At 41.5% G+C, this 24,874-nt stretch overlaps 2 protein-coding genes across 6 annotated transcripts in view; one reads left to right on the top strand and one right to left on the bottom strand.

Moving 5' to 3' along the window:
* The window catches only part of LOC108053419 (TBC1 domain family member 4), a 30,642-nt gene extending 25,341 nt beyond the window's left edge, over nucleotides 1-5,301 (top strand). For all 5 annotated transcript variants that reach the window (XM_044457377.1, XM_044457376.1, XM_044457378.1 and 2 more), the window contains 5 exons: nucleotides 881-1,768; nucleotides 1,829-1,971; nucleotides 2,039-2,631; nucleotides 2,691-3,260; nucleotides 3,370-5,301. In XM_044457377.1, the coding sequence (XP_044313312.1) occupies nucleotides 881-1,768; nucleotides 1,829-1,971; nucleotides 2,039-2,631; nucleotides 2,691-3,260; nucleotides 3,370-4,389 (3,214 nt within the window). In that variant the 3' untranslated portion in view covers nucleotides 4,390-5,301. The remainder of the gene's footprint in view (nucleotides 1-880; nucleotides 1,769-1,828; nucleotides 1,972-2,038; nucleotides 2,632-2,690; nucleotides 3,261-3,369) is intronic.
* Nucleotides 5,302-5,486: 185 nt separating this feature from the next.
* On the bottom strand, nucleotides 5,487-9,343 carry LOC108053421 (transcription factor castor). Its single transcript, XM_017136060.2, has 4 exons — nucleotides 8,298-9,343; nucleotides 7,057-7,747; nucleotides 6,498-6,910; nucleotides 5,487-6,408 (listed from the first exon to the last, which is right to left on the bottom strand). The coding sequence occupies exons 1-4, from the start codon at nucleotides 9,165-9,167 to the stop codon at nucleotides 6,004-6,006; spliced, it is 2,379 nt and encodes a 792-aa protein (XP_016991549.2). The 5' UTR covers nucleotides 9,168-9,343; the 3' UTR covers nucleotides 5,487-6,003.
* Between the last annotated feature and the right edge of the window lie 15,531 nt (nucleotides 9,344-24,874).

Here is a 24,874-nt window from a genome sequence, read left to right as displayed (position 1 = left end):
TGTTTGATTATGGCATGTGTAACGTTGGTTATAATTTTTTCTTAAGCAAATTATTTAAAATAACAACATAATGAATCACATATCATTTAATATATCTCTAAAAAAATATACCCTTGCAACGCAGTGATGTAGACAGCTCCGACCCTATAAAGTATATATATTGTTGATCAGGAGAGTCAATCTTTTCGCCTGTTTGTCTGTTTGAAAGTGTTCTTTCTATTGCTCCCAATGAGATGATCGGAAAATAAATAAGCAAATATTGCAACTTCGTTGTTTTTTTACCATATACGAATATACTCCGTGCTTTAGTAATTTTAAACAATTTCAGACTTTCTCGGAAAATAGATATAGACCCAAAGTTTTTAAAATATACGCAAACAAATCAAATAATAGTCGTTTTATAAAATACTTAATTTTTGTAACTGCCGCAAGGGTATATATGTAAACTTCAGCTTGCCGAATTTTGCTTCCTTTCTTATTGTTATTAATTAGATGTATGCCTTTTACAATAATTAAAAAGCTAACGAAAATAATTTATTATTTTTTAAGATAATATTTAAAGTTTAGCTAGCTCTGAAAATTGCTAGATGTTTGTTATATATTTACTCAACTACTAAAAGTGAAACGCTTTTAAGCCTTTCATACTAAACCTATTAAATCAGATTTAATCTGAAAATAAAAGTGAATAAGATTTTTAAGGAAATGAATGCCAAAATATTGTTACTTTCGATCCTTTGATAGTTGACCCTTTTTTCGTTTGTTTCGCTTGCCCAGTAGCACCCATCTCTTATTTTTATAGCCGCATGTCACCGCCCAAAGCACCTAAAACTTAAAGTACTGAAATCTGTTCCAATCCATCTATTAACGAATCTACTTTCAGCATACCAAAGCTGAGGGATCGGTCCGCCTCGCAGGGCTGCATTCCGCCATTTGTGGAGCAGAACCGGACAATGGTGTTCCTCGTGGGACGATGCGATCTCCGCCTGATCTCGCCGGATCGCAAGCAGGTGCTGCTCTACAAGGATTTCAAGGACGTGGCCAGCTGCGTGCATGGTCAGAAGTCGCTGGATCATTTCGGCATCATCTGCCGAGAGTTGAATAACGACGGCTACATCGGCTACGTGTTCAAATGCCAGTCAGAGCACGTGTGTGACGACATTGTGGCCGCCATTGCCCAGGCTTTCGACACCTGCGCGGAGCAGAAGAAGAAACAGGAAACGCAAATCTTTAGCTGCGAGCACTGCCCAATGCTCTGGTATCACAAACTCTGCACTGATGTCGAGGGACTCTCCGAGAAGAAGACCCAGGCCCTGATCCTGCGCCGCATTGAAACCCTAAACGACGACGAGCAGGAGATCGTGTGGGCCAAGTTCTGTGGCTCGGAGAAGACCAACTCACCGGTGGCCGAGCAGAACCAGTTCCTCATGATGTTGCTAAGGGCACACTGCGAGTCCAGGCAGCAGAGGCATGTTCACGACACCGCCGAGAATCGGTCGGAGTTCCTTAACCAGTATCTCGGCGGCAGCACCATCTTCATGAAGGCCAAACGCTCGCTGACCAACTCCTTTGATAACCTGCTGAAACGCAAGCCCTCCAAGGATGATATTGCCGTGCCGCCGCACAATTTAAGGGAAATCAGAGAGGGATCCGCCGAGCCCCTAGGCACGCAGTCACCTCCAGAGGGCTTTCGGTCGCGATCAAATACGGTGGGTGCGAGTCCCAGCAGCAAGCCCACAGCTGAGCAGCTTAAAAGTCCCATGATGGACATGTAAGTAAAAAGGAAACCTTTGTAGGGGATATAATTCACTAATTCGAATTCCTCAATTAGATTCATCAAGGTGGGAAACAGTCCCAAAGAGGCCGAAACCCACCAGGGGTCCTGGCGCCAAGCGATACTTAATAGTGTAGTGACACCCTCGAAGGGTTTGGACAGTGAGGTGCCCACCGAGTTTCTGTCGCCCATGCGCAAGCGTAAGTAATCCCTAATCTTGCCCCTTCTTCTGGGAATTTAAATCATAAAACTACTTGCAAATAACAGCTGTCAAACGAGGCAAGCGGGACGCGGCGGAACTGAGGGAACTGTGGCGCACTGCCATCCGACAGACCATAATGCTTAACCGCATGGAGACGGAGAACGCCATGCTGCAGGCACGCCAGAACGAGAACGAGCTGAAGCGCATCAAACTAGACTACGAGGAGATCGTGCCCTGCGACAAGCAACTGATCGAGCGCTGGGAGCAGATTATCGAACGCAACTCCACGCAGATTGGCAACAAAAAGGATCCCAAGGTTCTGTGTCACGCCATCCGGACTGGAGTACCGCGATCAAAGCGCGGCGATGTGTGGACCTTCCTGGGCGAGCAGCATTCCATGAACACGGCTCCGGTTGACACAAAGCGGTTCCCCAACTTCAATACGCCGTATCACACGTTGCTGAAACACCTCACGGAGCATCAGCATGCGATCTTCATCGATCTGGGCAGGACGTTTCCCAACCATCAGTTCTACAAGGATCCTCTGGGATTAGGGCAGCTGTCGCTGTTTAACCTGCTAAAGGCGTACTCCATTCTCGATCCGGAGTTGGGATACTGTCAGGGTCTGGGTTTCATCTGCGGCGTTTTACTCCTGCATGTGCGTCTCCTTTTAACAAATTTGAAAAGGATCATTAACTAATTTTTGTTTTTTTTCAGTGTGATGAGGCGAATGCGTTCCAGCTTTTGAAACACTTAATGTTCCGACGGAATATGCGCACAAAATACCTGCCCGACATGAAAAAGTTTCAATTGCAGCTGTACCAACTCTCCCGATTGGTCAAGGATCACTTGCCAGATCTGTATGTGTGGCTCGATCAGAATGATGTCTCGCCCACTTTGTATGCGGCTCCCTGGATTCTGACCGTCTTCAGCTCCCAGTTCCCGCTGGGATTCGTGGCCCGCGTCTTCGATCTGCTCTTCCTGGAATCCTCCGATGTAATCTTCAAGTTTGCCATTGCTTTGCTATCAGTGCACAAGCAGCAACTACTGGCAAAGGATAACTTCGAGGAGATCATGGACTATCTGAAGACCGTGGTGCCTAAGATGGAGCCCAACTGCATGGAGCAGATTATGAAGCTAGTCTTCGGCATGGACATTGGCAAGCAGCTGGCCGAGTATAATGTGGAGTACAACGTGCTGCAGGAGGAGATCACCACCACCAACCATCATCTGGAAATGTTGAACCGGGAAAAGACGCAGAACCAGCATCTGGAGCAGCAATTGCAGGTGAGCTTTTTAAAGATGGTGCCCTAAATTGGTTAACATTACAACTAGTGTTATTTGTCGTTATATGGATAATGAAACTACTAAATATCATTTTTTTTCTCTCCCGCAGTTTGCTCAATCCTCGATTGCTCAGCTGGAGACCACCCGTTCCTCCCAACAGGCTCAGATAACCACGCTGCAATCGCAAGTGCAGTCTCTGGAGCTGACCATCCAGACCCTCGGTCGGTACGTCGGGCAACTGGTGGATCACAACCCCGACCTGGAGCTGCCAAACGAGGTCAGACGCATGCTCCAGCAGCTAGACGACCTGGAACGGCAGCGTCGCAAACCCATCTTCACCGAGCGAAAGATCGGCAAGTCCATTTCCGTCAACAGTCACTTGGGGTTTCCACTCAAGGTGCTCGAAGAGCTGACAGAAAGAGACGAACATGGTTCGCCACAAAAACAGAAGAAGGAGAAGACACCTTTTTTTGAACAGTTGCGTCAGCAACAGCAACAGCATCGCCTCAACGGCCAGTCCTCTAATGCCAGTGAGTCGGTCTCCCCGACGCCCCCGTCGCGACCCAATCGCCTGCTGGACAATGCCAGTGCCCGGACCGTCATGCAAGTCAAGCTGGATGAGCTGAAGCTTCCCGAACATGTGGATAAGTTTGTTGCGAATATCAAGAGCCCGTTGGAGGTGGACTCGGGCGTGGGCACACCCCTCAGCCCGCCCAGCACGGCGAGCAACAGCAGCGGAGGGAGTATATTTAGTCGCATGGGCTATAGGACAACGCCACCGGCTCTCTCTCCGCTGGCCCAGCGCCAGAGCTATGGAGTGGCCATTACCACGGCACCGTCTCCCCACCAGATGGAGGAAGTGCCGCCGGCAACGACAATGGCCAGTATGCCACGGGAGGATGTTGAGGAGCCGCAGGCCATGCACCCGCTCAGCATGGTCGGAGGCGATGTGAACGTGCGCTTCAAGGGCACCACGCAGCTCAAGTCCATACGTCCGGTGCATCACATGCGAGCTATTCCGCTAGGAGGCGTGCAGCACCAGTCCAGCACGGAGACCGTGGTACGAGTGGCTCCCGTTCCCGTGGAGCTGGCACCGCCCGCGGCCACGGCGACCACCGGTCGCAGCTAACGGTTCTGATTCATCGGGAAACTGCTGCGCGGATTTTATCGCGATTAGGGCCCGCAGGCAGATCGGGCAGCTTAGAAACCCAACGCTACTCATAACCTCTTCTGTTGCGACTTAGATACGATTAACCCAACCAACCTATAAGATACAAACTTCAACTACTTCGTTTTCAAATTGTGTGTATGTGTCGATGTGCGCACAAATTGTTGCCATATATATTGCCCCGAAAGTTACGCAATCGTTATAAACTGATGCCCCAAATATTATACAACTATATATATGCTTATAGGAATAAATTGGATAATGCTTTTTCAAGGTTTTATAAATTTGGCTACCGCATCAAAATCGAAGCTTATAAACTTAGGCGGCAACACGCAAAAAACAACTAAATCAAAAGAAGCATTAATGAGTCTGTAGTTTGTTTTAGTTTCCCCCTTTATATTGACTTAATACTTAACGAATTTACTTAGTAGCTTACTTGTTGATTTTCGTGTTTCTTTAGTTTTAGAGCATTAGTTCTTAATGTTATTCTTAATTTAATTATATTTGTACATTTCTCCCAGGGTTTTATTTTGCAATGTAAACTAAAGTCAGATACCTAATGTATAAAAAAATTCCGATGATACTTGCTTGTACATTGTTCTTGAGTAGGATACAACTTTCTGAAATCTCTTTCATTATAAATATGGTACTTGGATTGAATTGATTGTTTACATATACATACGATTATGAAATATAATTAATGCAAGCAAAGAAAACAATAATTGCTTCTGTGTTAAGTACTTATGTATTGCTTAGCTGGACTGTTTTTATCGAACGTCCAGAGTTTGTGTAGCTGATTTGTGTTAGAATATGATTAAAACAAACAACAATTACATGAAAACAGTAATAAAGTCAAAAATTATTTAATCAAAACTGATTATGAAGTGTTTATTTGTGGGTAATAAACATATAAAATCACAAAATATGTATTGACTTAACAATAGCCCCAAAGTGTCCCAATAATACAATTCGAATCATTTGGTAACTATTTAATGCCGACAGGTCTTATAATTTATTCAAGTAAAGTTTATCTGTTAGTTCGGAAAAGCTGATTTCACTAAAGGTTCTAATATTTTATTATAATAGCATCCTCCTATTTTATAAAGCGACAACAATTAGCGTTATTTTATTAGTATATATCACATACAATTTAATACTTATATGCTATGTTATTGACAACTCAAGTCTCCTAAGTCCGGCAAATTAATCATTTTCACTATCAATTAAATGAGGCTATCCTAATGAAACATCACAGTTTTAGTCAAACTAAAAATCAAGAAATTCTTCTTTTTTATTCAAAATGGCTGAAAATTTTAGAAATTAATGTGGCACTCGAAGAAGCTAAACTATAGGATAATAATATGCAAAAGCCAATTCAGCTACACTTTGAACAGAGACTTATAGCTCCTTAAAATGTGGCTGAGTTGGTTTTTGTGGAGGGTAAGATGTCAAGTCCTGGTCCTGCCCTAACACCCAAAAAACCCAACCAAAGTAAAGACGAACCTGCTTATGTACAGTATAGCGTCCGTCAGTCCAACTAACTAGTTACAAACTACCTAGGGACATGCATCCTTTCTACTCCTTATACTCGGGCTTAAAGGTAAATTCCGGCTTGGGCTGCTGGACTCCATTTGCCGCCGCTGCCGCCGCCGCTGCTGCCGAAGCGGCACTAAGCGCCGCCAGATTTCCGAGCATGGACGGGTTCTGGGTCATTCCGGTCATTCCGGGATAGATGTTCTGGTAGAAGAGCGGATTCTGCAGCTGAAACAGGGCCATCAGGTGGGTGAGCTGGAAGTTCGGGGCCGTGGGATCCACTCCAGGAGCAGAGGCAGCGGGCAGCAGGCCTGGAAACAGACCATTGGTCAACGGGTGGACAGGGGCTGTAGGCTGGGACTGAGGCAAGAGCATCGCGGGATTGCTGGTATCATCCTCGACCTTGAGGCGCTTGGCTTCCGGCTGCTGAGCATCGGCGGGCAGTTGCTGTAATGGGTAGAAACAAAATTAGTTATTAAATTAAATTAAATATTTATAAAACATATAACTTAAAGATCAAAACTATATATACTTACAATTTTCTTGGGCGGCCTGCCGCGTTTGCGGGCCAGAAAGTGTTCGGCGGAGAGGGAGGAGAGCGGAGTGGAGGTGTTGCTGCCACACACGGAGTTGCTGACTTGAGGTTGGCCAACGCTGATGGGCGGCAGCTGCTGGGGCGTGGCATCCAGCGAGGACTCCTCCACATCCTGCTTTGTCTTGAACTGCTGGTAGGCCTGCTCGCCGTCCTGACGATCGTGCTTCCTCTTGTGGCTGATCATCTGGCTGCTGGAGTGCAGGATGTAGTCGCAGCCTTCGCGGACGCAGTGGATGTGGTTGCAGACGGTGGAGAACTTGCAGGCCTCAAAAGGACACACCTCGGTCTTCAGGATCTTCTTGAAGCCGTCCATCTTCAGCTGGTGGTCTTTCAGGTGGTAGGTCTTGTGCTTGTCTAAGGAAGAGAATGCATAAAATAAATTTAAATATTTATTTGGATAATTAAAATAGAGAAGGTCTACATTTTTTAATATTTAAGCGGAAGCTTTAGTTTTTTTTAATAAATTTATATAGACATTCTAACATTCCTTGTGGACTTACCCATATCAGCCTTGTTCTTGAAGGTGTGATTGCAGCCCTCGCGACAGCAGTGGTAGTGCGAGATCTTCTTGCCAAAGAAGGGGCAATCCTCGATCCGGCAGTTTTCATGGGCCCGGAAGCGCCGGAAGCCCTCGTTCACGATCTCGGAGTCCTTGCGGTGGAAGTTGGCGTGCATCTGGACGTCGCTGGTGCTCACATACACCTTCGGGCAGTGCTCGTAGACGCAGTGGTAGTGGGTCTGCTTCCAGTTGTAAGCGCACCCCTCTCCGTAGGAAGGAGCACAGTCGTCCGCCGAGGAGAAGCGGGCAAAGCCCAGCTTGAGGCTCTCCTTGCGCTTCTTGTGCCACTTCAGGTGCCGGATGATGTCGTCCTTCTTGCTCAGGATCTTGCCCTGGCAGGGCTCCTCGTGGCAGTGGAAGTGCTCCCGCAGGTTCTCCTGCCGGCACAGGCTGTTCTCGCACTCCAGATAGGAGGACACCTTGCGCAGGTTCTTTAGGATCTCCTCGCTCTGGAAAAGGGCATCCAGGCCGCTGGCCGCCGAGAGGCTCACCATGCTCTTGCTCTGCTCACTGGAGGGGGGGGTCAGAAGGGAGGTGGTCTGGGTCTGTTGCAGGGGGGTGTTGGGGGTCAGCTCGCTTTCGACGGGCGTGATGTGGTACGATGAGTCCGCTGGCTGCTTGACGGGCGTGTACTGCAAAGAGTGGGAAGAGGGTAGGGAGAACTTTAGACCAAATACTTGGATACATCTGTGAGCCCGACCTCAGACTGCCTGGTGCCCACAGCTGGGCAGCGATCGAGAACGAAGGAAACCCACGCGATGCCGACACAGCTGTTTGTTTTCTTTGGAATCGCGATCTTTGTGTTTACTCTCACACTTAACTTTTTAAAATCACGAGTTGTTTCGTTTATGTATTATTCTCAAATTACACTTACAGAGCGTGGGATATAGCCCAAAAAAAAAGAAAAAGAAAAGAAAATAGGGAATAATAATAAAGAGCGAATTTACAAACTACAAGTAGTTTTGTGTTGAATTTAAGTAAAGATGAAAAATACTATGCAAAAAAATGTTCTGCTCTAGACCTTTAAGTTTTGATTTCGGGACTTAACTAACTTTTAAATATGTTACAAAAAGTGTGATATTTTGAAAAGATTACTTGGAAGTTGTGAGTTTTGTTACAGTGGCTTGTTTTTTAGACTTCTAAGCTGCCTCTAGGCATTATATTTTTAAAAGGACCACTTACCATGCTGGGTGAGTCAAGGCTGTCGGTGGTTGACTCCAGCGGATGGACGCCCGACAGGAGCAGCAGCTTCTCGGTGCTTGCGTTGGTGTGGCCCGAGGAGCTGCAGCTGTTGAGACTGGACAGCGGCTTGTCATCGTCCTCGTCGTCGAGGGAGTCCTGCTCAAATTTGACTGTGACCGCCGAAAAGTTGCCGGCAGTTGCTCCTGCTGCAGTTGGTCCTGCTTCAGTTGCTGGTGTGGCTGCCTTCTCGATTGGCGTGGATGTCACTGTGGAGGATTGCAGAAAGTTATTTGTGGTAAACTGTTCGGAGCCAGCGAATTGGCATTGGCCCAGCAGCAACTGATGTTGCGGCTGATCCTGTTTGCCCAGGGAACTGGGGGTGTGGTTGGGTGTTAGTAGGAGGTTGGAGGTGGTCAGCAAATGTTGCTGCTGCTGCTGCTGTTGCTGCAACATGTACTGCGTCAGCGGCGGCAGGGTGTTGAGCAACATTTGGCCCACCAAATTGTGTGTGTTGTTAGGTGTGGGTGGTGTTGCTGCTGTAGCGCCTGTGTATTGTTGTGGTTGAAAAGCAATCAAATTACTATTGGGACTACAACTACGGCTACTACTACAGTTGGTGTTTTGCGAGCTAATGCGTTTGTGCGTTCTTGTCTTGAGATGATCTTGCTGTGGCTGTTGCAGTTGCGATTGCTGGTGTTGCTGATGTTGCTGCTGTTCGTTTTGCTGCTGCAGGCATGTGCTGCTCGAGATATCCTCATTCTGGGTGTAGGTGTATCCAGCCAGCGGCTGCTGCAATTGCAGTTGCTGCTGCTGCTGCTTCATGAGGTTCATCATGTAAAGTTGCATAATAAACTCCATTTGGTTGGACATTTTTATAAATCACTTTTCTTGATATTTTTGGCACAGCACAACGATATTTTCGGTATTACAAAATTCTTCAAGATTTCGTTCAGATTTTCAGTGGGTCACAGCACAGAACACAGCACGAATATCTCGTCTTCGATCACTTTTCTTGCACGGCGTCTCAGCGATCCTTAAAGTTCGGCTGCGAGGCTCAAACTGTTTCAACTCTTCCGCGGCCTCCAGCTAATATAGCAAAATTGCGCAAACCCAACTTCCAAACGCAACCCTCTCGCATCTCTTAAAAAACCGATCTCACTCGCTCTCGAGCTCTCTTAAAAAATGAACAAACTGAAAAATCAGTTAATGGTGGTGGCTCGACTTCCAACCCCTAGTTTTTTAACGACCCTTCTCCGGAAAATGCTCTGGAAAAACTCAGCTTGTTTCCGTCTGGTTTTCGTTTTTTCGTTCGCTTTTTCTCGACCAATAAAATGCCAGCGTTCATGTAAATTTATCTAGAAAAGAGAGTTTTTTAGGTAAAAAATGTCATCGATTGCGAGAGAGGAGCGGATATTTGTAAAGGAATCTTGCTTGCCTAATATGTGGCAGAAAGAGACAGCAAAAGATAGAAGAGCACAGATCGGTAAAGGAATTTTATAACACTTTTTATACCCTTGCAGAGGGTATTATAATTTCAGTCAAAAGTTTGCAACGCAGTGAAGGAGACATTTCCGACCCTATAAAGTATATATATTCTTGATCAGCATCACCAGGAGAGTCGATCTAGCCATGTCCGTCTGTCCGTCCGTCTGTCCGTCTGTCCGTCTGTCCGTCTGTCCGTCCGTTTCTACGCAAACTAGTCCCTCAGTTTTAAAGCTATCTGCTTGAAACTTTCCCAAAAGTTGTCTTTCTATTGCAGGTAGTATATAAGTCGGAACGAGCCGGATCGGGCCACTATATCATATAGCTGCCATATAACTGAACGATCGGAAATGCCATAACTTTGGTGTTTTTAAAGTTAGGAAGTTTGGATTTTCTACGGGTTTTATTTTTGGCTAATCAATCCGACCTACCAAATTTCATAAGGATCGGACGACTATATTCTATAGCCGCCATATAACTGATTGATCGGAAATGCCATAGCTTTGGTGTTTGTAAAGTTAGGAAGTTGGGATTTTCTATGGGTTTTATTTTTGGCCAATCAATCCGACCTACCAAATTTAATAAGGATCGGCCGACTATATCTTATAGCTGCCATATAACTGAACGATTGGAAATGACATAACTTTGGTGTTTTTAAAGTTAGGAAGTTGGGACTTTTTATGAGTATTAAGAATGCATCATATGAATAATTTTGGAGATTATAATTTATAGAATATTCTGCAAGGGTATATCAACTTCGGCTCCGCCCGAAGTTAGCTTTCCTTTCTTGTTTTTTTTAATATTTGCAAAAATATTTTTAAAAATCGGGGATTTATCTACGTTCTTAATTGAAATACTTTATTTATTGCTTATTTAAATGTGTAAACTAATGTTAATACAAAACTATATGAAAAACTAATCGTATCTTATATTTTCGTGCAAAATTTGGGTGCAATGCTTTTGATATTTATTTTTTGTTCAAAGGACTTAAGTAAGATATATATTCCTTAAATTGAATTGTTGTTTCGCTACTCAATGTATTATCAATTTATGGTAAAAAAGTGTCTTAAACTAATTCCAAAGATTATACAATATATGCTTTTAATGAAATAGCCGTTAGAAAATGCCATTTCATTGAATTACTCAAAAGAATCATATCGATTTTCTCACAGTTAAAATTCGCGTCCCCAATATAATCAAATCTTAGCCCGTACAAAATACAGATTCCGCATCTTTGTTCATTTAAGGTCTCATCTCTATGCAAATTGTCTGACAATATTTCGGCAAAATTGCGAATTGAAATAATTTCAAGGAATTGGCGCGATTGCGAACTGAAACTGGAGCAGCTGGCTTTGGTTCTTGAAATAATCGAATGAAATCCATTCAAATGCAAAAAATAAAAACCCAAAACTCTAAATTAAAATTACAATCGAGCAAAAAATCTGCATTACAATCGTGCAAAAAAACACAATTAAAAATGCCAAAATTTTCATAGACCGAATGCATAAAAAATTAGCATATAAAAAACGTTTGCAGAAATTCTGAACGTGAGCAAACCCTTAAAAATCGTTTTCCATTCGAAGGAGGCTACATGTAACATCCGCTGCGCAGAAACACCGAATCCTTTGCGGATCGTAATTTGCATAAATTATTGCTGTAAAATATTGGCACGCAGAGCCATTTGCATAATTTTGGCACATCAGCCCAAGGCGAGAGCGGGCGATCGGGTGGGAAATTCGACATCCGGATCACCAGCTCTATAGCCAGTGTTATGCAAATGGACCTGCACTTACGGCGGGAAGGGGGTTTTGTTACAGATTCGGGTACGCCGATCGACTGCGCACGCGCGCAACCTGGAAATTTATGCAAATCAGCAAGGAAGTCCCCCGAACATCGAACAAATCGATTGGCGAGGGGCGGAGGCTGAGGTACGATTGATTTTGAATTTGCATTTCAGCTCGGAACTGGGTAAGGCTAGGGAAAGGCTGAAGGATCAGCCCAGGACATGGTTTGTCACTTGGTTGGCGAATTGGGAATGAAGTGGATTTACCAATTGTTGCCATAATTGAGTGACATGGATAACGCAGCGAGAGAGTGAGAGCGGTGATGCGGACTAACCCATGTTCAGAGCTATTGATTACAGAAAAGGTTCCATGCCACATAGTAAAATGGCAACTGGAAATGAAAATCTGCATGAAAATGCAAACAAAAGCCCATACGTTTCGTATAGGTAGAGCAGGGCTTGTTCCATTGCCCCATTCATAGTTGTATTTCTGCTTTTATGCTTTTGCATTTGCCTCGTGAATTAACATATGACAATTTCATATTCAGTTACAAACGTTTCGAAATAAGTAACTTTTGTTAGTCACCTTTGTTTAATGTTGTTACTCCTGGCGCAGTTGATTGCTGCAGTTATTAAAGGACAGCCGCGTATTCAGAGAATCGTAGCACTTTCGGGATCCCATGAACTATGATTTTGAGCGAAACTTTGAAATTAGCATTACACTGGTAAATCAATTAGCCAAGTAAAGGGCATGTCACGAGGCTGAGAATCACTCAAGAAAACTTGATGGGGTTTTAATTGCCACTGAAGTTCAATCTTGAAAGAGTGTACTTCTTAAATGCCAAGATTTATAGAAATTCGGAATCAAGCTATTCAGTGTTGTCATCAACGTGAGAAAATCTCAGAGAACAATTTGAATAAAGATACCATCTATCTCCCTAATTACGCCAATTGCATGTGGCACTTCGATTTCTTTGTCCTTTCTCCCAGTTTTCACGATTTATGTTAAAAAGTAAACAAAAACGTTTGAATATTCAATCCGAAGGGCGCATCCGTGCACATGCACACCCTATTTACCTATTTTCCCTATTCTTTCGAGATAAGGAATATTTTCCGTGTTTTCTTCCTTTTTTGTGATGCTTTGTTTTGGGATGCGTTTAGCCACAGATTTATTGCCTAAGCCATTCGAGTATCTCAACTTCTACCCCTGAATGACGACGGAATCTTTTGCCATAAATCGATGATATTTCAATATATTCATTGCCAATTGTCGCTCTTTGTTTGTGCAATACTGCTGACCCTTGAAGAAGGATGTCTCAGGATGCTGTCCCTTTTGCATAAATCTCGCCTATCAATGACCACAGCCAATGCTAATGGGATCTTCATTTGCGAGCGTTTTGTCGACACTTCTTGAGGACCTCGGCCACTTAGGGATGCAATCGATGGACAATGCTGAGTTTGAAGTCATTGCAAATGACAATGCAAATGAGATAAGTATTCGAGAAGGGCAGTTGGGCATCTTGGACCGACCAACCCCACGATGGTCACGCGTCCGAGTAATCTCAATCGCTTAGAGCTGGTCAAGAACGAGTTTTGGGATGGACCGAAGGGTTAACAATTAAAGGGTTGTCAAACGGTCATTCCAGGGGTCAGTTTGGCACGCGTCATCCTGGGGCACTGACCTAAGTCATTTGTCTGCTTTTCTTTAAAATAGATCTATAATTATATTTTTATAAATAATAAATGTATCTTTTTTGAGAATGGGTATATTTTGTTTATATTTATTTATATATATACTTATTCAATTTGAATATCAAGGACTTAATATTAATTTTAGGAAATCAGTAATCAGTTCAGGTTATCTAAAACCTATAACATTAGACTGTTGTATAATTCGCTGTTGTTCTCCGTTAATAAAAACACTTTTTTTTATATATAACCTAATTTCCTAAAAAAGTAAAAGCATAAATGGGTAAAAATATTTCTTAATAAGTACAATAATTCGCATTCATCATTTCTAAGTAAATACAAAATGGAAATAGTTCCTTTTACAAAATTGAAAATGGTATTTAGCCGTTAAATGTTTAACGTGAAATTTGAAGTACTCCAAATTTTTGCATTTTCTGGCTGGGAACTTAGTCTATTGTTCCTGCTCGATTCCCATGAAAAGTTCGCTGTGAATTCCTTGAGAAATGTCCGTTAATTGAAGAACACGCTCGGGTTCAACAAAATGGCTGACCTCCGGCCGCAGAGCTTCGCAAACGGGACAGGAGCAATGTAGGACATGCTGGGAACAAAGTAGAGAGATAATTTGAATGCATGACCGCAAGGGAACCCTTTGAACCCGGTCGCCATTGTCCCGCCTGTCCGACTCGCTCGCCACCCCAAGGACACGGGCTGGCGCAGCATCGGGAACAGGATCAGGACGAGACACCCAATATCCTTGCCGAGGCGCAGCATCGCTTCACTGCTTCCAGGCTGACCAGATCCGACTGTGGACCGCCATATGGCTCGTATATCCTGCAAGGGTTCCATCCTTTCAACCTTTTTTTTTTTTGCTGCGCTGTCGAAATTTTCTTCGCGGCCTTTCTGAAAATTAATGCCAGTGTCCAAACCGGTTTTCTTGTGATTTTCATTTTTGATTCGTGGTCGCGAGTCCAGTCCGGTTTTCGGGGCGAGGCGGTCCTTCCAGCGACCCTTCAACCCTTTTGTTGTTTTCCCGGACCGCTTTCGAAAGGATGCGCAAAAGCGAATAAAATTGCAGCTTTCGGCTTCATTGTATTAGGGCCTGACCCGAAGGACAGGGATTAGATGTGAAATCTTTTCTCAAGTTTTTTTTACCAAAATCCTTGAAAGGATTCACAAGGAATAACCGTTACAAATTAGCAGTGTGAGGGAAAGGGGTCGGGTGAGGTAAGATGGCGGCATATCGGGAGTGACCACTGACCGCCTCAATTAGTCCTCGCTTACTGGCCACGCGTCCAAAAGGAAGACCCTTCAAGATGACCGCCGAGAAACCTGTTTAACCACTCCGTAAGAAAGCCATTATCCTTTAAGGACCGCGCACACGCGCTGCCCATTGGTCAATATCCCTCCGGAGATAATCTTCGACTTTTCACTCGTGTCGCCATTGTTTGTTGAAATCCACGCGTGTCCACTTGGATTATGAATGGACTAAATTCAATATTCATCTCGGCCCAGGTATCCGTGAATTTATTAAGCGAGCATTAGCCAAGGGTCAGCAATTTTTCACAAGTAAAAATAATAGTCAATTCGAGTATTGAACAATCTGTAGGGTAAGATTGCATTTGCCATGCAAGGGTAGAAGTTAAAATGCTGAAATATCTTAGACAATAAATCTGTGGCTAAACGCATCCCAAAACAAAGCATCACAAAAAGGAAGAAAATACGGAAAATATTCCTTATCTCGAAAGAATAGGGAAAATAGGTAAATAGGGTGTGCATGCCCACGGATGCGCCCTTCGGATTGAATATTCAAACGTTTTTTGTTTACTTTTTAGCATAAATCGTGAAAACTGGGAGAAAGGACAAAGAAATCGAAGTGCCACAGGCAATTGGCGTAATTGGAGAGATAGATGGTATTATTCAAATTGTTCTCAGAGATTTTCTCACGTTGATGACAACACTAATATCTTGGTAACGTATTTCTCTAAATAGTATTATCAGTTAGGATAAACTTCAGTGGCAATTAAAACCCCATAAAGTTTTCTTATGCATTCTCGGTTCTGTGACATGCTTTGCTAATTGAATTGCCAGTGTCATGCTAATTTCAAAGTTTCGACCAAAATCATAATTCATGGGATAGCACTTTCAGGATCATCTGAACATGCGGCTGTCCTGTAATAACTGCAGCAATCAACTGCGCCAGGAGTAACAGCATTAAACAAAGGTGACTAACAAAAGTTACTTATTTCGAAACGTTTGTAACTGAATATGAAATTGTCATATGTTAATTCACGAGGCAAATGCAAAAGCATAAAAGCAGAAATACAACTATGAATGGGGCAATGGAACAAGCCCTGCTCTACCTATACAAAACGTATGGGCTTTTGTTTGCATTTTCATGCAGATTTTCATTTCCAGTTGCCATTTTACTATGTGGCATGGAACCTTTTCTGTAATCAATAGCTCGGAACATTGGTTAGTCCGCATCTCCGCTCTCGCTCTCTCGCTGCGTTATCCATGTCACTCAATTATGGCAACAATTGGTAAATCCACTTCATTCCCAATTCGCCAACCAAGTGACAAACCATGTCCTGGGCTGATCCTTCAGCCTTTCCCTAGCCTTACCAGTTCCGAGCTGAAATGCAAATTCAAAATCAATCGTACCTCAGCCTCCGCCCCTTGCCAATCGATTTGTTCGATGTTCGGGGGACTTCCTTGCTGATTTGCATAAATTTCCAGGTTGCGCGCGTGCGCAGTCGATCGACGAACCGAAAGTGTAACGTAACCCTCCTCCCCGCCGTAAGTGCAGGTCCATTTGCATAACCCTGTGTCCTGCGTCCTGGATCCTTTTTCGTGCTTCCTGCCTGGCAGCGCCTCAGCGGAAAAGTCGCCTGTGCCAAAATTATGCAAATATTTGTTAAATGCGTTTTGGGCATCAGGTCTCTCCGCATGGTGTAAATTTGCATAATTTATTAATGATATTACCCCTCGGAGGGTTGCAAGCAAATAGTCGTTATTTTTTGCCGGCAGCTGATTTCTCCGATTGATTTAATGAACTTTTGCACATATTTGCACCCAGAAGGTAATTGAAAACTCTGGCTCAAGATTTTCACGCTTTTTATTAGAAAATAAAGGAAAAACTTGGACAATAATTTATCAAAAATATGTGCCCTTTCAGCAGCTGTCCGACTTGATTGATGATTGTTATGAGTTTCCTTAAGTTGTCTTCAGATTGCCGAGAAATCATTAGCAATGACTCAAGTTACAGATCTTCGAAAATTCTCACGAAATTTTTGGGATTTCCGAGGATTTAAAGTTTTTTTGAGGGTTATTCCCGAAAACTAATGACAATATTAAAATTAATGAAACCAGGCGATGTTATAGGATACTTTACGTTGCATCCTGCAAATATTTACCCTTTTTATACCCTTGCAGAGGGTATTATAATTTTGGTCAAAAGTGTGCAACGCAGTGAAGGAGACATCTCCGACCCTATAAAGTATATATATTCTTGATCAGGATCACCTCCTGAGTTGATATAGCCATGTCCGTCTGTCCGTCTGTCCGTCTGTCCGTCTGTCCGTCTGTCCGTCTGTCCGTCTGTCTGTCCGTCTGTCTGTTTCTACGCGAACTAGTCTCTCAGTTTTAAAGCTATCGGATTGAAACTTTGCACACACCCTTCTTTCCTTTGCACGCAGTATATAAGTCGGAACGGCCGGGATCGGCCGACTATATCCTATAGCTGCCATATAACTGATTGATCGGAAATGCCATAACTTTCGTGTTTGTAAAGTTAGGAAGTTGGGATTTTCTATGGGTTTTATATTTGGCCAATCAATCCGACCTACCAAATTTCATAAGGATCGGCCGACTATATCCTATAGCTGCCATACAACTGATTGATCGGAAATGCCATAACTTTGGTGTTTGTAAAGTTAGAAAGTTGGGATTTTCTATGGATTTTATTTTTGGCCAATCAATCCGACCTACCAAATTTCATAAGGATCGGCCGACTATATCCTATAGCTGCCATATAACTGATTGATCGGAAATGCCATAACTTTGGTGTTTGTAAAGTTAGGAAGTTGGGATTTTCTATGGATTTTATTTTTGGCCAATCAATCCGACCTACCAAATTTCATAAGGATCGGCCGACTATATCCTATAGCTGCCATATAACTGAACGATTGGAAATGCCATAACTTTGTTGTTGTTAAAGTTAGGAAGTTCGGATTTTTTATGAGTATTAAGAATGCATCATATGAATAATTTTGGAGAATATAATTTACAGAGTATTCTGCAAGGGTATATCAACTTCGGCTCCGCCCGAAGTTAGCTTTCCTTTCTTGTTCTTAGTGAAATGTTGCCTAAATGTGCGAAATTCAGGTAAGAAATTTCGCAATTTCTCTAATTGCAGGGAAAAGGGTTCGGTTTTGAAGGACTTTCTTTAAAGTTTCGTTTTTCGCATTTTTTGCAACCCCTAGCAAATGTCCTTTCACTGCGAAGCCAAGCCACGAGGTCAGCTGCCAAAGTTCCCTGAACTCTGGAGCGCGAAAAGTAGAGAAAATAGAGAGTCGGTCGGAATAGGAATACCGAAAGGAGAAATATGAAATTATAATCTTATTACATCGTCACAACAAACAGCGCAGCATCGGCGCCCCCCTTCGAATTGTTATCCTTTGGGCATCCTTCGATCGTCTTCAGCTGCCTCCAGGGAATCCCTGAAAGAATGGCTGGAAACTGCGCACCGGCCGGAGATATGCCCATGCCGACATTTGTCCTGGATTCGCTTCCTTGCAGCACAATCCTTTCAGACGCACACCACACGGCACACACACAATGCGACGTGTCCTTACAAAAAGGATTACGCAGCATGCTTAGACAAATGCTTTGGAGGGAACATCTTGTTATGTGTTCAGCATCATCATCAGCGCCATCGGCTTGGGGGTGGATTCACGATACTCGATTGCTTTCCTCGTATCCTTTTTTTTTTGGCATTTTCCGTCCCAATTTGGCCTTGTTTTGTGGAAAACACTCCGACGCAGATTGGGTTTTGTTCACATTTTGGTTTTGGCAGTTGCGCAATGAGGCGAACAACGCCAACACAGTTCCAGAGAACAGGATCGGGATATCATGATCAAAGCACGTTTGCAGCTTGATTGGGTTTCCATTGTCAACAACTGGGCGGTCCCAGAGCAGAAGGAAAATCAGAGAAATGCGGAGAGGAAAAAAGGATTGAAATAACAATAAAACGTAGCTGGGAATTTTATTTACATCTTTAAGAATGAAAGTTTAAGTAAAATGGGGTGGAGAGATGATTAAATCCGGTGAAGACTGACCTACATAAAATATATGCTGACTCTAAATGTTTGCTGATCCTAAAAAAATGGTTGAATTTATAAGATCAAAGTCCGCAAGTTAATTGTCGCGCTGTATCAATAATCGTATTTGCATTAGCAAAAATATGAACCCTTTTATTTATAACTATATAAAGTTTTAATTAATTATAAAGTACCTCTTAAAAGCAAGCATTAAGCGTAATATTTTAAAATTTTTGCTTTTTAAAAAATTAAAATTTAATTTCTTTATTATTTGTTTATAACATTTTTTTGTTGATATTGTTGTTATCAAAGGGCAGAGTATTTTCTTTAAGACAACTTTTAATAAACATTTTCAAAAACTCCAAAACTTAACCAAAATCTTGGGTTACCTTTACTGCTTTAACATCTTTCCCATAATTTATATTTGAAAAATTTTCTTTGAGCATGTAATATAGGCAAAAAATTAAGGAAATAAAATAAAGTTTAAAATTGTATTATTTTATGCAAGCAAACTTTCTTTTAGAGAATATTCAAAAAACTATGTCAATTGAATGAAAAGCTGTATATGGCTCCTTATGTGGTAGAGGTTATTTAATTTTTCGCTTATTACTATATTTCTAAAATAGTTTAAGCTTAAGAATTAACAGTCATTATTTGACAAGTTCAACACCTTAATATGCTGACTGGCTGTCTGACCTCCACATGTCAACACAACTCATTAAGTTGCAATCAATGTTTCACCCTTCGGCTTGTCCGATTTCCGGACATCAACAATTTGCTAATGACTTGCAAATTTTATGCAAATTGGGTGTCAAAATGAAGGCGTTGAAGGGCCATGACCCAAGACTGTCACGTTATATGGCAATTAAATTCATCACTTCTGCCGCAAACTATGGCTTTTCTTAAATACTGTAAAAATGTTCTTTAAGATATGGGAAAAACGGTTAAACTTAGGTATTATTTAAGATCGAGCTAACCTAAGTAAATACCGTTGTCCCAATTTTGATTAATAATTGTTTGGACAGTCAAGAGGAAGAATCGCTCAGGGGGAAAACCCACCCTGGATACCTTTATTTTTTGGCTTTGCCATTTTTCTGCAAAGGAAATTAAAGAAAAATAGGACGAGAGGAAAAGGCTGAGGGAAAAGGTAAAATCGCAGTCCAGCCAGGCATGAAGACACTTTTGCCACAGCTTAGCTCACTCGGGCAGGGTCAGGGTCCATTAGGTTAAATGATATTGATGATGATCGCAGGGCCGATCAGCTGGCGCTATTTCTAGCATCTGGGGGGTTGGTTTGGCCAAGATCTTCCGCTTTTTTATTGCCCTTGGCCTGGGAAATTTCTCACATTTTCACACAAAAAATTATTGAGCTGTTTACGTCGGCCGTGGTCCGAGTCCTGGTGATAAAGCAATTAATAGGATTATATATGCAAGGACAGCGGATATGTTGACAGTTTGCTGGCCAGGGGTCAAGTTGCATTGGTCATTTGCCGGCGGATAAGGGATGGCCTTAGTCAAATTGTCAGCTATTTTAGGGAACATTTCATCGCAAATGCTCTTGCAACGCGATCCTTTAATTCCTCGCGCTGATTGATGATTTGCTCCTTAGTCCAAATCCATCGATCATCGTGCCAAGGGGTTGCCGAGTCCAAGATGAAAGTTTCGAATTTCCAGCCAAGAAAATTCACCCAAAAAGGGATACTTTCTACGGCAATCCTTTGAGCGGAAATCGAATGACAAATGCCAGCCTAATGATGTCAGCTGCTGCAGATTTATGTGAAAGTTCCCTCGCGGATCTTCTTGCCAAAAGGGTTACCCTATCGTGAATGCAAAAAAACGGAAAAGTGTTTTACGGTTTTCTGCCTGTCTGAGCAAAAGAAATCTTGCACTCGAGACTCTTGCGAAAAAGGGAAACCTGCATCCTGCATCCTTCCTTCATTTGCCTGAGCTGCTTCGGAAATTCATTGCACAATCCTTTATTATATTTTTCGGCGAGCACTGTTGCCATTTCCCTGACATTCGATACTGCAAATTGCATAAACACGGAGCATGGGAAATTAATAAATTGATTGGAGGGGAAAAAAGGGTTATGGGATCCGCGAAAATTAAATTTTGCATTCATAGATGGCCGAGATTTGAGGCTTGGGAAAACGAGACACAAGACTGCGGAAATTGATTGTTTGTGAATAACTCGCTAGATATGGTAAAATCAAAAGGTCCTTGTATACATCCTGCAAAACCAAATCCTAACTGAACTTGTTTTGTAAAACATGCGATTTATTTTTATTGCATTTAGGGGATCCTGGAAAATTTATCATAATTTTTAAAGTTTACAAGAAAGCAGCATTGTTTTTCCAGCAATCTTAAAAAATATTTAGCTTAACATATACATAAAATTATATGTTATAATATAAACTGAGCGGCAACAAAGTTTTTGTATGTTCACTTTTATTTAATTTTAAATTTAACATCTGAGGAAAATTATTTTAAATTATGTTTTAATAAGTAAGTTTGGTCAAATTTTCAAATCGTTTATTGCTCAATAAGTGAATGTTATTTAATTTTTTTAAAGTAGAATATACCAAGATATATAACCATATTGGTCGGTCCCTTATCAGCAATAATTTAGTGATGAGAAGTTCATGTACAATTTTGTATGAATATTTAAAATTTATTGTTTAAAATCTTTAATACTAATTATTTTATTTAAATATATATTTAATACTTTAACTATAGCTCTTAATTTCCATGTGTGTGCACGTTATCGAGCAACAGTTTTACCTCATTGTCTAACCATATATTTGCACATTACCAATCGACTTTGCACATCGTATGTTTATGGTCCTTAAATATGCCTCTCATGAATATTTAATAAGATTCGATTGAGTTGCCCAAACAGAAGGCATCTTCTCCTGCCGAAGAAATCCCCGCCTCAAGATGAGACTATCGGCACTTGAGGAGAATTAACATTTAGCACGGTTAATGCCAAACAAAACATCAAAATGAAATCAAGGGCTTGTCTTGGGCAATCTCTGTAACCCGTTGGCTTCGGTGGTGCATCCGGGAAATTTGCATAACATTGGCACAAGTCAAAAATGTGCTGAGAAACCCCTCGCTCCTCGCCGCATTTCCGGGACACCCGCTTAATTGAAAATGCCAAAATTATGCAAATCAGACCCAAACTCAGATGTGCATCATTTGGGTTACATTTGACGGGTTGGGTGCTGCGGAAAATTCGCAAGCCGGCGATGAGAATTTGGGAAAATTTATGCAATGCCATTTGCAGTTTATTACTTACGCTCTCTGAATAAAATTATTATGCATATAGTTTTTATTTTAATTTTTTTAGGCAAAGTAGATTGCAATCAGTGTGAGAAATGGAAGTATTAAATTTATTATCGGAAATGGGAAATGAATAGCAAGGAAGGCATGGGAAAGCCAGGATATTAAAATTGTACAATTTACACCGTGTAATTAAAATTTTGTGATTTTAGAAAACCTCTATTGACCCAATTTAAAGTTGTATCTTATTGTGTATCAATAGGCATAACTTATATTCAATAGATATCTAAATGGGTTTGGCAGACAAAAATGTATGTAATGTATGTTATTGGGAAAGCTAGGATCTAACAAGAAAGGAAGTTTATTTACATATATATAAATATACCATTGCAGCTATAACCAAAATGTTCTATAAATGCGTACATATTTAAAACTGACAAAGCTATGACGATTTTCCGAAAAAATCATAATTAAAATACAAATTCAAGTCCTAATTCAAAAATTGTGAGAAATCACAATACCCGTAAATGTTTATGATATAGTGTCCGTTCCGACCTTTATACTAAATGCAATAGAAATAAGTACATTGTTCTACAGTTATAAATACTTTTAAAACTAAGAGATTATTTTGGAAGACGTAAATTAATAGTTTTTCTTTTTGTTGATCTACTAACTAATATTTCAATGATCTTCAATTAGCAAGGTATGTGTATGTATATATATGTAAAATGTATGTTTTGTATAATGTATGTGCATCTGTACATACTTATTGAATTTCTATGGATTCCCTTGACCTAACCTTAACAACCTAAACTTCTCAAGAAAGATCATTAATTTCTCGACCAAAGTGCTGATACCTTCAAATACAATGGATCTTTTAATGATTGATCGTTAAAAGTTGAATCATAGTACAATAATGATGCGTCGATGTCCTTGAAAATGCCAAAACTTTTGACTTGAGTTTCATAAGCATTTAACTACTTTTCGCAATGCCATTTAAGAGAACCGTGTCGCGTCTCTTTGCTCTCTCAGAGTGCAAAAACTGCCCACCCCCTTTCAACCACTCTCTCTTTTCTCGAAACGTTTTTTAAAAATTCTGCGGGAAGGTCAGCGAATTTTTTGTATTTAGCAAACATTTGAACGCTCGGCGTTTTTCTGTTTTATGTCCTCAACAATTGAACTCGCTGTCAGGCGACGGCGCACAGCATCCTTTATCCTTTATGCGCCGAGCTACCCCTTTCCATGATGGCCGTGACAATGACAGGCCTTTTGCCAAAATGTAGCGTTTATAACGTTTTCAAATCACAGAATTTCCAACAAAAATAAACCGAATAAAGGGTTGATGTGAGTCCAGCAGGAGATGCCCTACTGCTGTGCGTTCATATACTATATTTTCTGATATTATGTATATAACTCGTCTGCACCGGTCGGCCTTCCCTCGTCAAGATCTCAAATCTGAAATCAACTTGCTGGCCGACCGAAGGCGACTTCTTAATCACACGCACGTGCTGTCCAAAAAGGATGGGCTGACAACAACAACCAAAACAAAGGAGAATCCTGTCCGGCGTTGGTCAAGCGGTCACTTTGCCCGCCGAGGGGTTAACTTTTGTTGGGCACGCGTCACCAGAATTCCTACAAAAACACACAATGAAAATCCATCAAAATGGTCTGTGGTCAAGGGCGGGCCCTAAAACGATTTGAACAAACTGGTTTTCCCGGAAAAACGCACGGAAAATTGTGTGAAAATGCAGAAAGCAACAGCTTAGGCTATAATTAAGCGGTTTGAGCACCAACAATTTAAAGTCAAATAATTGGGGGATTGTAAAGCGGTTTTCCGCTGCAATAAGCTGTTCTGATTTGTGTTTTATGATTGCACATTCAGTACGATCTTTTAAATACAAAAAATAAAAGTATTTTGAATTAATTATTTGTTTTAGATTTTAATGACCACTAGATAATTTTTTAACAAAACAAGGTTTCCGAAAATAGACAAGAATAACCAATACTAGTTTAAAATACTTTTTGTTTACTTTCTTTCTGTAGAAAACTTTTTTAATAAATTCACTATGTTTAGGACTTAACAAGGCTTAAAAAGATAATTCCTATCATTCAACAATTTTAATACAATATAAAAAAAATATATTTTTGTTAATTATATTTTATAAAATATATTTACTTAATATTAATTAAATATTTTGAGGGAAGCTATAATTTGTATCATTAAGCAAAAAAAGAGCAGTTATCTAAACTGCAGTTTTTATACCCTTGCAGAGGGTATTATAATTTTGGTCAAAAGTGTGCAACGCAGTGAAGGAGACATCTCCGACCCTATAAAGTATATATATTCTTGATCAGGATCACCTCCTGAGTTGATATAGCCATGTCCGTCTGTCCGTCTGTCCGTCTGTCTGTCCGTCTGTCTGTCCGTCTGTCTGTCCGTCTGTCTGTTTCTACGCAAACTAGTCTCTCAGTTTTAAAGCTATCGAATTGAAACTTTGCACACACCCTTCTTTCCTTTGCACGCAGTATATAAGTCGGAACGGCCGGGATCGGCCGACTATATCCTATAGCTGCCATATAACTGATTGATCGGAAATGCCATAACTCTGCTGTTTGTTAAGTTAGGAAGTTGGGACTCTCTATGGGTATTATATTTGGCCAATCAATCCGACGTACCAAATTTCATAAGGATCGGCCGACTATATCCTATAGCTGCTATATAACTGATTGATCGGAAATGCCATAACTTTGGTGTTTGTTAAGTTAGGAAGTTGGGATTTTCTATGGGTTATATATTTGGCCAAGTAATCCGACCTACCAAATTTCATAAGGATCGGACGACTATATCTTATAGCTGCCATATAACTGATTGATTGGAAATGCCATAACTTTGGTGTTTGTTAAGTTAGGAAGTTGGGACTTTCTATGGGTTTTATTTTTGCCCAATCAATCCGACATATCAAATTTCATAAGGATCGGCCGACTATATTCTATAGCTGCCATAAACATAACTGAACGATTGG

This window comes from Drosophila rhopaloa, unplaced genomic scaffold (assembly GCF_018152115.1).
Source record: "Drosophila rhopaloa isolate 14029-0021.01 unplaced genomic scaffold, ASM1815211v1 contig_155, whole genome shotgun sequence".
In the NCBI taxonomy this organism is placed as follows: domain Eukaryota; kingdom Metazoa; phylum Arthropoda; class Insecta; order Diptera; family Drosophilidae; genus Drosophila; species Drosophila rhopaloa.
This window is presented reverse-complemented; position numbering and strand designations above follow the sequence as displayed.